General features: G+C 35.5%; 1 protein-coding gene across 2 annotated transcripts in view; it reads left to right on the plus strand.

The window, feature by feature from the left end:
- Nucleotides 1-218: 218 nt before the first annotated feature.
- LOC306879890 (otoferlin) overlaps nt 219-14,065 on the plus strand; it is a gene marked incomplete at its 3' end in the record, with an annotated part of 59,174 nt that continues 45,327 nt past the window's right edge. Inside the window, exons 1-2 of one of the 2 annotated variants that reach the window (XM_079433120.1) lie at nt 219-595; nt 3,272-3,330. In XM_079433120.1, coding sequence (XP_079289246.1) covers nt 517-595; nt 3,272-3,330 — 138 coding nt within the window. In that variant the 5' untranslated portion in view covers nt 219-516. The remainder of the gene's footprint in view (nt 596-3,271; nt 3,331-14,065) is intronic. The other variant, XM_079433119.1, reaches the window with a different exon arrangement.

Below are 14,065 nucleotides of genomic sequence, written 5' to 3' on the forward strand. Positions count from 1 at the left end.
AGAGACTAGCATAATCGTTTTTATTCATAGCTAATTTGTCAGTTTAACTCTATATAGAATATATAAAACTATGCCTCTGCCTCGAACAATAATCAATCTGGTAAGAAGCTTTTGGGGCGTATTTGTTTTCTGCAAGAATCCGCCCCTGAGAAAGAGTTTTGACTGTGTGCGCCTGCCCCCTGCTGGGGTCGTCCGTCACCACATTGCGCTCGTGCGGAGCTGCGAGGGGTATCTCAGACTGAAAGAGTGTCGGAGCGGATCTGACGAGTGTACATGTGCGCATAGTAAAATTAAAGCTCTTTAATTATTAATTACTCTTTTCATGTTATTGCGCGCAGAGGATGCAGCTTATACCATAAGAGGATTTCCCCCCGGTTTTTATGTAGCGAATAAAAGCAGTTAGGACAGGATTTTATTAGAAGTTATGCAGCGTTGTTCAAGATAGATGCGCGATCTTTGTGATGAAACATTTTTACTGTCTTTTAGTCTTTTGATTTGTCTTCATTTTAAGTTGAAATGGCTTTAGTAGTGTACCTGAGGACTGTCACGGAGCTTCGTGGAAAGGGGGACCGCATCGCTAAAGTGACTTTCAGAGGTATAGAGCAATCATTTTAATTTCCAGTGAATGTTTTAGTATGTATTCATCTGTTTATTAAGCATCTTGTGTTATACATATGTAGGTTTAATATTTATCTCATTTTATAGGCTATATCATGCAGTGTTGTGTAACTTGAGGCTCTGGTGAAAAGTTGTATGTCTTTATCAAAGAACATTTAAAATATCGCTTTAGATGATTGAAAACTCCCTTGCTGGTGGATAGATACTAACATTATGGCCTCATACACAAGCCTGAGCTGGTTTTATTGTATATAGGCTCTCAATTTTCACTGCAGTACTGATTAATTAATTGTTAATTTCAAGCAATGCGTTTTAATCAAATGGATAGATCAGTAAGCTGCTAGGATTCTTTTCCAAATACTGTCTTCAAGGTCCCCAAAAGTATTAAATCTGGACAAAGTTGTAAATGGTAAAAAAGTGAACCAAATTTGTTTGAACTTTTTGGTTGTTTTATCTCATTACACCTTGTCTTATTAGGCTTGCCTCAGCAATCCATTAGATTTCATGTAAGTTAAATGTGGCTTTAAAGACACTGAATATGAATGACAAGACCTTTTTTCTCCTGTTTCTCTCTTCTCTTTCTCTTTTTTTTTTTTTTGAACTGTATTGTGTATTTCAGCACCTTGGACAGTTGCTCAGTTTTCATCTGACATTATTTTCTTTTTCATGAAATGCTCTCTGTGTATGTTTGTAAGAGAGAGTGGTTGGGAGACAAATACAGCCAGAGATATGTGTGGAGTTGTATGTGTTTCTAGCATATAAAAAGATAAATTACAGAATCGCCTTAGTTAAATGGAGCAGAAATGAGCTAGGACAAACAACATTTTATTGCTAATAAAAAAAAGAGAATGGAGTAAACATCTTCCATTATTAATAGGAATCTTCTCAAGGATATTTTGAGAGAAATGATGTAGAATGTGACAGTCTGCTTTTTATGTAATTTGATTGAGACACTTCAAATAATAAAAGTCATTTTGATGCATGGTCTTGTTATTACATTTCCCCCCCATTTTCTCTGAGGGCAATGACTATCAGCTCTCCTGCCACCCTTTCCTTCCCTCCCATTTTGGCCTTCCTCTCAGTGTGCAGTGATCTAGGCTGTCTGGTGCGGAAGGGCTATACTGATCTGTGTCCTGTTTCTCTGTGGGTTGCATAACTTAGATTGAGTACTAACGAGTGGATCTGAGAACAATGAAAAATCTCCATAAAAATGTTTCATCAGAGATAGAAAATTATGGAAAGTATGAAAATATTGGCTTTGAGACTTTCAGATGTGATTATGTTGGAATTTGAAAAGTCCTTGTGAAGACTGTACATCATTGAAAGTACTGTTCAAGATTGTTCTGTTGCTTGATTGGCCATCAATTTTTATTAAGTCGTTGCCTAGTTTATGCATGTTATATGAGCTTTTATCCATGTTCTTGTTATTGTCACAAAGGAAAAGTGTTTTTAAATCTAGGTTGTGAGCCTTGTGATTTTTGCTCTCAGTTTTCTCTTTATTAAGGTATCAGTACTGCACAATTCACAAACTCTTGCTCATCACACTTTTATCAATTCTTGCTTTTCTATTATGACTTTGAAGTAAAAAAAAATCCTCACTAGCTCAGCATTTTGTGATCTTCATCTCTGTGTACAGAGGGTAGATGTAAATGTTACCTGGGGGAAAAGCTCCTGTGAACAACAGCAGGCAGCAATGAGTTTGAGATGAGATGCTGCTTGTTTCTCTGAGACTAAGATAATTTTGTTGTCTGTTTTTTGATAACACATAACTGATAACTTATTTCAAAATGACATAATTCAGACTAATTTGATTATTTAAGAGCTCATTACCTGTACCAGTGCAATTGTTCAACACAGAATCAAGACAACAATAGACAATGGTATGGTTGTATAAAACTATAATAGCACAACAAAACAAAAATGGATTTCTCTCTGGCATATGTGGGAATTTGCATTAAAAAAATTGATGGCTGGGAAGAGAATAAGAACAAGCAGCATTGTATTGAATTGTATTGTCCGTTTATTTTAGTGTCAGAGGCCCTAAGTAATGATTCTTTATGTATTTACCTTTCTTAAACATATCTACCTGTGTGCCTCAGCTAGAAAACATGAATTAATTGCTCAAGTGCAATATCTCTTGTGTTCAAGTGTTTGTGTAGGCTTGTGTATGTGTGCATAAATTGGTGTGTTAATGTATTGTATTGACAGATCTTGTTTGCACAAGCACACACTGACAACAAACAACAAGCACTGTTGTATTAGACAAGTCTCTTGGTCAGAGAAGATGCTAAGGGTTGAAAAAAGGAGTTTCTTGCTTTCCTTAACATCTATACCCCACCCCTTCTATAAAGCAGTTTTGCACTTCACCGTTTTAGTGTGCTGCAGTTTTATGATAATCTGTGCTTCTCTTTTGCCAAAACATGTCAGGGCTGTGATGACCTGTGGCCTTCCTGTTATGCATAATCTTAATTTAATCCCAAATCTGAGCTATATATATATATATATATATATATATATATATATATACACACAAACACACAGATTTATAATATTTGACATTGCAGTCTTTATTATATTACACAATGTTTCTTATATAGCACTGCTTTGATGCTATGCTCTATATTGACCTTTAAATATGTTTGTCTCCATGCAGGTCTCTCTTTTTTCTCTCGGGTGCTGGAAAACTGCGAGGATGAAGCTCGGTTTGAGCAGGTCAGTATTTCCCCCTGCTATCTCTCCAGCTTCGGCTACTAACTCAAGAATGTTCAAGCGTGACACTAACACTGTCGACCTCAGAAACATATATACACTACAAATTTGATTTCTCTCTCCCCGAGAGAGGATGTGGTGAAGGAATCACTCGAGGAATCAGCCCGCTCAACCGTGACCAAACCCATCACATTTAGCCCCACTAAATCCTATTAATCTTATTTGTACAGACCCTCAGGCAAGCAACGCAGCAGTATGAAGTGGCAATAAGCTTGTGGATAAACCAGCTAAATTTCTATTAGGCTTATATAGTTCTTTGAATGATCGCTTTCTTTACTCTGAAATATCCCTGCAGGTCCAAGTCTCATACTTATAGATTTGATAACTTTGTTACTTTCTCAATCATAAATATGACTTGACGATGTGTCATGCATAATGTCCCCCCACAAATATTTTCTGATTTTGTACCAATAAAGATGTTTTTATTTGCATTAATAACAACTTGCTGGTTTAGTGTTTTTTAAAATAGACTTGTATATCCTCATAGTAGGCAGAAATTCAATTATGTTTTGCTGTCAGTCGTGATGGGGACTCCCACACTAGTGTTAGCCTCGTCTCACCTTTGGAGGGGGTTGTTGATTTTTTTCCAGTGCTGCAAAAAGCAAGCGTTACGAAAATGCTCTTTTGATTCTATTTAAAAACTAAGTTCTACTTCCTTTCTTGCTGATTGGTCTTTTGTCTATGTTAATAGAGAAGGCGGTGTTTCTACTGTGTGTACAGTAAGATAAGAAGAGAGAGAGAGAGAGAGAGAGAGAGAGACTCATAGTGAGTAAAGCAATAAACAAAAGAAAAATAATAATAATTTGAGATTATCTGAATGTGGAAGAATAAAGTTGACATTTTATGTTGCTTCCATATCTGCCCCATGACCTTTCTGGTTGAACTCCAGCCTCTTCATTTCCTTTCAATCTCTCACTCATAGTTTTGTGGTAATATTTTAATCATTACTGGGTGGTGAGAGAGGGCCGTTACACACTTCAAATCTACTGAACCCACTCGCCACTTATGATTACATCACAGATTTCATACCAAACCCCACAAGACAGTTCAGACAACACTTCTAGTACTGTAGGAGATGCAGTTGCTCTCACTTTAATCTCTTTTTTTATTTAAAAGCATGTTTGTGTTTGGCACCAGCATTGTTTTTTCATTCAGGTTTATCAGGCAGTTTTTCATATTCATCAGAAGTAACTTGGCTTTTTATGTACCTAACACTGACATTTACCGAAAGCAGGACATAAACAGAAAGTAAGCAGACTTTATTTAAAAGAGATGTTTGTGTACATTTTCTATTGATCCTGACAGTTTTATTCATGATTTGAAGATCATTGATAATCAAAGAGCAGTATAACTGGGCATATATTCAGACACACTGTGTAGTTGAGCACGCTTTGCATTGCCGATACAGAATATCTACATGCCAGATTCCAGATTAGCTTGCATAGAACATAGAACCGACAAACAAAATGGGGTTTTGTGCTGCAAAAATTGCGTTTAGCACAGATTTTGTGGCTTCATGTTTGTGCTTTTACCCATTTTCCATAATTCCTTCAGTAAACCAAGAACTAAAACAATACAGGCGGCTTGAAAACTCAGTTCATCCTCACGATGCATCTAAATTCCCATTCTTTCATAGTATGTCATAGTCTACTAATGTGGCATTCTGCTTTTTGCTTATATTATAGCAAGAAGTATGCACATTCGTACGCAGGTTCACCAAAATTGAAAATTGTCAGAATTTTCTCACCCTCATGTCATTCCAGATCTATTGCTTAATGCAATTTTTTTTGATGCATCAAAGTTTTGGTTTTGTGGACTTTCAATGTTAGGACAGAAGTCTCTCAGGTTTAATTAATATATATATGTTTTGAAGGTAAATGAAAGTCTCATGAAACAAAAATGAGGGTGAGTAAATGGAAGAATTTTAATGTTGGGCTGTTCTTTTAAGTGAATTTTCCCTACTTCTCTACTAACATATTTGTGCTGAAATTCTGCTTCTCTCATTCTGTCATTTATCCCAACACTTGTTTTATTACAGTCTTACTATCTTAGTATAACCAAACACAGCAGTTTTAAATCCTTGTTTTCTAATCCTGCTATGTGCAGCTGAGTACACCTTTCAGGGCTCTTGCCAGCTGTACTCATTGTACACTCTCAAATAGACTATTCATTTGAATCTGAATGGACCCAGATATTGTTTATGCATGAGCAATTATTATTTTATCTTCAACAAGCTCACAGACGCTGGCAAAGATAAAACATACATAATTTGTACATAATTTAACCAGATATGTCTTGCTCTCAAAATGCTGCATTTTCTCCACATAATCTTTGGTTCCTTTTTTAATGTAATATAAATAACATCTTAACACTTCTCAGTGCTGTTTGGCTTATTATTGCAGCGCTGTTGCAAACTGCTTTAGGCCTGCAACCTGATGTTGACTGTGATGGACAGACAAGGTTCAAAGCAGACGCTTGCTGCAGCTATGTGCAGAATTGCCCTTCTTTACATCAGCTCTGCAGGAGTGCCTGTGTTTAAAACATTGATTTTATCTGCAGGAGTCCAGCAAGAAACTCTGTTGTTAATGACAGCTGATGTGAACGTTTGGCACTCGCGCTGTTTAAGGCTTTTCTTGTGGTGGATGAAACTTCAGAGGGTAAAATATCCTGTTTGGATGTGTAAAGATTCTGTTGCTTGTATTTTAGCAGTTTAATGGCAAATGTAAATGAAAAGGAGAGTGACTGATGGAGCAAGACTTTGCTGAATCCTTTGTGGCAGGCAATTTCTTTCCAATCTTGTAATGTCTAAAACCAGGGGAACGTGAACCCCAGGTTGTTCTTAAACAGCTTTCAAGGAGTGGTTGGAAAGATATTGACTTCACTTTGGTAGACTTGTAAGTCTTTTCACCTGTAAATCATAACTTGGCATTAAAATTTGTAGAAATGCCAATGTATTCGGTTGTGGGAGATATATCATGTTTGGTCATGAGCTTCTATGCTGTATATATTCCACCGTACATTGGAATTGATTTGACTTAATGTTAAATGGTATGAACATGCCATCTGGATTTTATTTATAAATAAATGTGCTGTTAGGTCTTTCAGAGAAAGTTTCTCTGGGATTGGCCCTTGTAGAAGTCAAACAAGCTCAGATACAGAAAAAGCTGTGTGGTGCGCCATTTTTTCCTTCACAGTGTCAATTAGTTTTAATTTAATAGTTAATGTTTCTTCAAACTTCTTTAATATGAGTGAAGGAATGTATTTGTTTTGAACTTCACTAATGGGGCTGTGGGAGTGCATAAAACAATATAATGTTGGGAAACACTATACCAGTGAAATGCATTTTCTGTGAATGCTAATGAGTGAATACTTGAAGTGCTGACATAGTTGCACAGGAATTCATCATATAACCAAAGGCAATAAAAGTATGTTTAAAAAATGAATGCTTGTCCCTAAATCCTTTTTGATTAAAAATGGGTCTGCAGAAGATCATAAAGATGCTATTGTAGCACCAATGCTGCTCTTTGTTATAATGCATGCATATGCATTTAAGGATGTTCACACGTGAAGACTGACAAACAGAATTTTCCCCCACCCTATTACACCCCCGTGCATTTATCTATCAAACATTCTCTGCTGGAGCTTGTTATTGCTGAAACATACAAAGCTAGCCCCCACTAGTTCATGTCCATCACAAAACTTCAGCTATGCCTATCATGCTGCATCAGTTTCTCAATGTTGAAATAAGAGTTGCTTTCTCATTATACTGATGGGGAATTGTCTCATCATGACCAGCAGATCTCATCTAATATGATCATTCTCCCAAATGGCCCAATGAAGCACCAAATTGCACCAATCTCTCTCTTTTGTCAGTCTAATTATTCTTTCTGTTCAGCTTTCCAACAGTTTTAAACCACATGCTTCACGCTGACATTTCTCTGAAATGTGAAATCTTGACATTTCACATTAGATGCTGTGTTTTTAATTTGGAGCGGGAACAAATGTTATGCACAGAAACTATAATCCTTCAGTTCAGATCACTAATGAAAAGGTGGCAAATTAATTTGTTGTTTTAAAGTCCACATGTGAACTGAATTTATTGAGCAGGAGAGCAGTGATTCTCAACTGGTTCTGATTTTCTTCTCCGTTTTTAAAAGTAAATAAGCTTATTTCGTTTTTCTATGCCATCTGTGCACATGTATGGTTAGTTGCATTTTAATTATTTATTTGCTCTTGTTTTTCTCTGCTTTCTGTGATCCAATTACAACAATTTTGTGTAACAGTAGAGAACCATTGATGTAAAATACTTGTAGGAAGGTGTTTTTGATAAAGAAATTAACAAAAGTTAAAAAGTAAAAAAAAAAAATCATTTTTTTAAGTACGTTAAAAAACAGACAAAAGTCAGACAAAGTCAGCACCCTGTCTTTAGAGTTTGTAAAACAACATACAGGCATGTAAATGCATATCTCAATTTCTTAGGATGCTTGAGAGATTTAATGGTGAAGGAAAAGATTTGAGCTTGCTGTGACTCAGAAGTGAGTGAGGTCACCTAGAGATGTCTGCAGAGGGTGAGATGTTGATGTATGAGAAATCACATACTGTGAGGCCATATGGTGTAGAAAGGGAAGCGTGTAGAAGTAATGGCCACATTAAATCATTTCAGATTACTGTGGTAAATCAAAACAATCTGTTTTTAATATGCTTAATTAGCTGAAATGTTCCTTAGAGTTGGCTGCACACTGGGATTCTGAAATAAGAAGTGTTTTAACTTGCTATATTAATGTCAGTAAGCGTCTTCATGTGGCAGTATGAAACATTACGGAGGTTGGAAGATAAATCTGAACATAAGAGCTGAGAAATTAAGCTCAAATAACTCAAATTGCAAGAAACGACTAAACCATATAGTATGTGAGAAAGAGACAGTTAAACATGTAGGAGAGGAGGAGAAGGAAAAGTGGAAGGGCAAGCGAGAGCGAGAAAGAAAAACACCAGGGGGCTTGACTGAGCAGGCCGATTAGAGATGCGGTTTGATGTCAGGACCAGTGCACATTTTGTACCTAATAGTGAGACATTGATTTCACTGAAATAGTTGAGTGTTCATGCATCTTTCCATTATCTAAATCTCAGACAAAAAGAAAGAGAAGAAGTGAGGGGGAGGGAGATGTAGCATGTCAAAGCGTGTGATCCTTTGCCATTGAATAATTCACTCTCCATGCATTTAAATGGTGAGGCGGCTCTTAGTTTCTTAGAGCTGAATTGCAAACTCAAATCACCTCATGTCTTCATCACTGGAGCAGAGAGCTCTTCTATTCATAGCTTATATAAGAGAGTCATTGGTGGGAGAAATTAAATGCAAGTAGGTAAAATATGACTGAGGTTGATGATAGAACCAGGGTGCATGTTTTCAAGTAAAGTAATCTGTGTATTTTTGATTATCGTGGTGATTATTCAAAGCTCAAAGGGAGTCTTGGTCTTTGCAGTTTGATCAGTCATTCATAGTCAACGTTTATATTAACTACTTCAGACTTGGTTCTAGTCTCTGATTTTTGAGTTCAAATGTAACTTCAATTGTCTCCTCTGACCTACTTATATATAATTGTTTGGATTAATGGTATAGTTTTGAGTGACTGTCCAAACGAGGGTTTTCACAATGATGCCACGAAAGACAAGAGCCATTTTGGGTTCCTGAAACATCTTTCAGTGAACAGTTCTTAAAATAACCATTTTTTAGTGTAAAGAACATTTTAAAAATCTAAAGGACCTTTTCCCACTATATTGAACCTTTTGTGAAATTGGAAGTTTCCATGGATGTTAAAGGTTTTTCATGGAACAATATAAAGAACCTTTATTTTTAATAGTTTAGTAAATTTGTTAGCATGAAAGAGATTATTTAACATATTGTCACTATTTATTTTATCACATGACTCTCTGAAATGCTAGACCCTGATTGGTCAATAGCACCATGCATGTTTATGTATAATCATGTTTATATACAGTCAGCCTAGCAACAAGACAAACACTGATATATACTGATATATAGATATATAGGGGTATATTAGGGGTGTAACGGTGCACGTATTCGTACCGAACCGTTTCGAGACGGGGCTTTCGGTTTGGTACGCATGTTTACTTAACAAATACAGTATTTATTTATTTTTTTCAGGAAATTCAAATAATAAATGGCGTTTTGACAGTCTTTGTGGCATGACAGATCAGTGTATAAACGCCTTGGAGAGCCACTTCTGGGACGGTTCAAAAACGTGCTGGTATAAACCCAACACAAGCATTGACTCGAGCGGCTGCGATCAGCTCTGGTTCCCTTGTCTGAGCCGTGACGCGCCGCAGACCTGTGCAGAGCGGAGCGCGAGTGAACGCCATCATTCCTTCCTCTGTATTATTAGTTTTAATGCAAATAAACATGACTGAACATCTCATGCCTCATGTAATTTCTCAATCAGTGTTTCAACCGTGGAAAGACATCAACAAAACAGCGTGGAAATAAAATGACACGTAGCATTTCATTTACCTCAGCAAGTCATCAGTGTCCACAGCTCATTAGTTCACTAGAGAAATTAAGTCTAGAGAGGAGCATTTTGCGAAATATTACACCATATTCTCATTATATGAGAATATGGTGTAATGTATGTTTAAATGAATCTGCTATGAAACATGACGGCCAGTGTGTAATTGAATATATTTTAACAAATAGCCTAGAAATGTTATTATTTCTAAGTAAATTAAAATTTAAAAACTGCATTATGTGCAATTTACATGTTTGCATATAATTTTATTTTATTTTTTTTAAAGTTGAGTGTTTATCATCTATTTAAAAATAAATAGTAATGAAGTTAAATGGGGAATGGGCGGTTAGTCAGCAGAGCAATGGTGGAAGTACTCCGTGAGTCTGGCATGGTGGGAGCAAACCTGCGGAAGGCGGTGAAGGAGTTGGAGGAAAATGCAGAGAAAGCCAGCTTTGGCTCTGGAGGAAGGAGAGTGGCTGGGGGCTAACACACCGATAAAGGCAGCTGCAGGGGTGGCAGGGAGACGTCCCTAATATGCCACTGCCCAGAACAGCTTACCTGTGCTATAGATTAAATTTAAATTTGGGTTAAATTGTTAGGCCTAATTGTAAGCTTATAATGTAAAAGGGCTCCCTATATGTTTTAAGCATAAACTGATGTAGATTTTTATCACTAAGAACATTTAAACTATAACTGAATGTATTTAAAGAAAGAGCAAGTTGTTCAGTAAACCACTGTTTATTAAAAAAAAAAAAAAGTTTAGTTTTCCCCCCTGCTGTACCGAAATCATATCGAATCATGATGTTACTTTGTAATTGACAATTTTTAATAAACAGGCACAATTCTAAAATAATCAATCATCAGATAATCAAATAAAAATCTACTTAATTTATTTATATGTACCTGTACATTATCCCTTAATGATTTATTATTTATAGTTTATTATGAGTCTGTTCACAATATAAACACTGCTTGGGGTTTAGAATCTGTGAAAAATGTGTTTCTGACATGTTTCTCTGGTTTATGTGATATCCCAGAGAAACAAATAGAGTGAGAGATGAGGAAAGATTGAGAATGAACTTTATTTCTCAGAGTTATCTCCAATGAAATAGAGTCCAGTCAAACAAGACACTGAGCTCAAACCTTCTTGCACCAATTTTTCATTGACAGAAAAATGCTTCAAACAGGATTATTCCATAACCTGTCCTGAACTTTATTTTTATTTCTTAAAGGTTTTATGTACAAATTTGGGAAGTGATCATCAAATAATCTGACTGCATTTCAGACATTGCAATTTTCTACACATTGCAGTCATTTTCTTAATCATCGTTTTCCATAAAAATCTAAACATCCTTAAAACAACATAATTTCACAAGCAAATTTGTATAATTAAAACTTTTTTCATGATATATTGAATATGAAGTTTATTTTTCTTACCATATTTCCCGTTTTAACCATGAATATAAAATGGGGTGAAGCTTATGCATAGAACATAATGTGAGAGAATGTGTCATGCTATTTTTGTCCAATTAATTTTTATTTCCTGGGTTAATTAGTCATGGTGGGGAACTGTAAGATAGCGGTACATCTTTGTGTTGATGAATGCAGCCGCCTTACAAATGCTGTTACAAAGATATCTCTGAGCTGCAGATAATTTGTTTAATCAGTAGCCTTATCATCCACAAAGATAATTCAGAAATATCCCTAATCTGATTTGGCTCTATGGGCACAGTCACTGTAATTCCTTCTAATCTGCTCTCTTCATAGCCAGTAGCATTTGTAAGGGTATTATTAATAATTGGAAAAGGTTTTGTTGCAACTTGATACAGATTTGTTGTAATAACATAGTCTGTAATTATTGGTGGCAAAGTGAATTATGCACAGCTGTTTACATTTTCACTTTGCCACCAATAATTACAGACTATGTTATTTCATGGAACAATAGAACAATAGTTTTTCATGCAACAATAGATAAAGAATATATAATATAAAATATTTTTTGACTCTATGAAATGCTAGACCCTGATTGGTCAATAGCACCATGTATAATCATGTTTGTATAAAGTCAGCCTAACAACAAGACAAACACAAACAAACACACACACACACACACACACACACACACACATATATATATATATATATATATATATATATATGTATACATATATATATATATATATATATATGAAAATGAAATACACTTTATTGTCCCGAAAAGGGGACATTTGTGTTGGACTCAAGGTGTTTACATTGACAAGACCACTGGATCCATAAATAACAATATACACAATATACACATGAATTCCTATACTAACCCTAAAAAAACAATCAAACAAATACTTCTTTGTCCCAATGGTCTTCATTGGTATTTTTAACAAGCGTGCAAGCTTAGACTTTACCTGAATTGTGAGGTTACCAAACCATACTGTAATGCCATATCTAATTATAATCTAATCTCTATAACTGCCTGATAGAATAAATACATGATTTTCTGCTCTACTCCAAAAATCCTAAGTCTACGCAGAAAATACAATCTTTGCTGCACATGAGAACAAATTGCATCCACATGAATCCCCCAACTGAGTTTATCAACCATATGGATACCAAGGTACTTGTAGGAACATACTTGATTAATTGATGTTTCATGTATAAAAACGGACGTGTGATCACCTATTGATCTTGGATCAAAGATAATCTCCTCTGTCTTTTTTGTGTTTAAAATAAGATTGTTTAAATCACACCACTCTACAAACCTTGATACCTCTGAGAAATAAACCGACAAATCAGTATTCTCATACAGAAGACTAAGTATCGCTGTATCATCTGAGAATTTCACTATAAGGTTAGTAGAGTCACAACTTGAACACTTGATGGTATACAATGTAAAAAGTATAGGAGAACTAACACATCCCTGTGGAACATCTGTGCTAATACCTTTCAACTCTGATAAAGTATTAGTAACCTATTGTGTCCGATTATTCAAAAATGAAAAATAACATCTTATTAAAAATGGATTCACATTCAATGTCTTCAGTTTCTGAATTAAAAGGTGAGGCTTAACAGTGTTAAAAGCAGAACTAAAATCAACAAATAACAGCTGTACGTAAGCTTTTGAATTTTCTAGATGTTTAGTAATAAAATAAGCTACAGTATTAACAGCATCTTCTGTACTATCGCCCTGCCTATATACAAATTGTAATGGGTCAAGAATAGAGTCAACTTCTGTCTTTAAAACAGACACTATATATTTCTCAAAACTTTTCATTACGCAGGATGTCAAAGCTACTGGCCTAAAATTATTATTTTCACTCGAACCTTGTTTCTTTGGTAATGGAACAATTCTTGATTTTTTCCAGAGATCAGGTATAATATGAGAGTCCACAGACTGCTGAAAGATAGGACACCATGCCACAGCAAGTCCCTCTGCACAAGATTTGAACAATAAAGCAGAGATACCATCAGGACCTGTGGACTTTTTGGTACACAGTCTACTGAAGATTAAACAAACTTTCTGTTGGTCAACAATGACCCTATCAGATGTGTCCTCTATTATTAATGACTCCAAAGCCTCTCTACATTCCAGTGAACACTCCTGTGAATCAAACCTGAGGTAAAAGTCATTTAACTAATTTTCTTTCCTCATATTAGTAATAAGACGGTTCATATTTGTATTCATATTAGTCATGACCTTAATGGTGTCCCATACTTTTTTAGAATTAGTAGAAATAAAACTCTGTTCTAAAATCTCCTTATATTTTTTCCTAGCATTTCTTAGCAAACAATTCAATTCCTTCTGGATCACTCTCATACTCACTCGATCACATTCGCAAAAGGTTTGTTATTTCCGGTTGATAGAGTCTTTTATCTCTTCCGTGATATATGGCTTATTGTTTGGAAAAATAGTCACATACTTTTTCCCAACACATTATCTACACAAAAATTAATATAATCTGTGACAGTGTCTGCAGCCTCGTTAATGTCCAAGCTGTGATACATACCCCAATCTGTGCACAGAAAGCATCCCTTAAGCTTTTCTATGTATCGTCAGACCACACAGAAATAGTCTTTACCTCTGGTTTTCTAGATTTAAAAACAGCCTTATATATCAGAGTTAAATGAATAATATTATAGTCAGAATTTGCCAATGGTGGCTT

The sequence above is a fragment of the Barbus barbus genome, assembly GCF_936440315.1.
Source record: "Barbus barbus genome assembly, chromosome: 14".
NCBI lineage: Eukaryota > Metazoa > Chordata > Actinopteri > Cypriniformes > Cyprinidae > Barbus > Barbus barbus.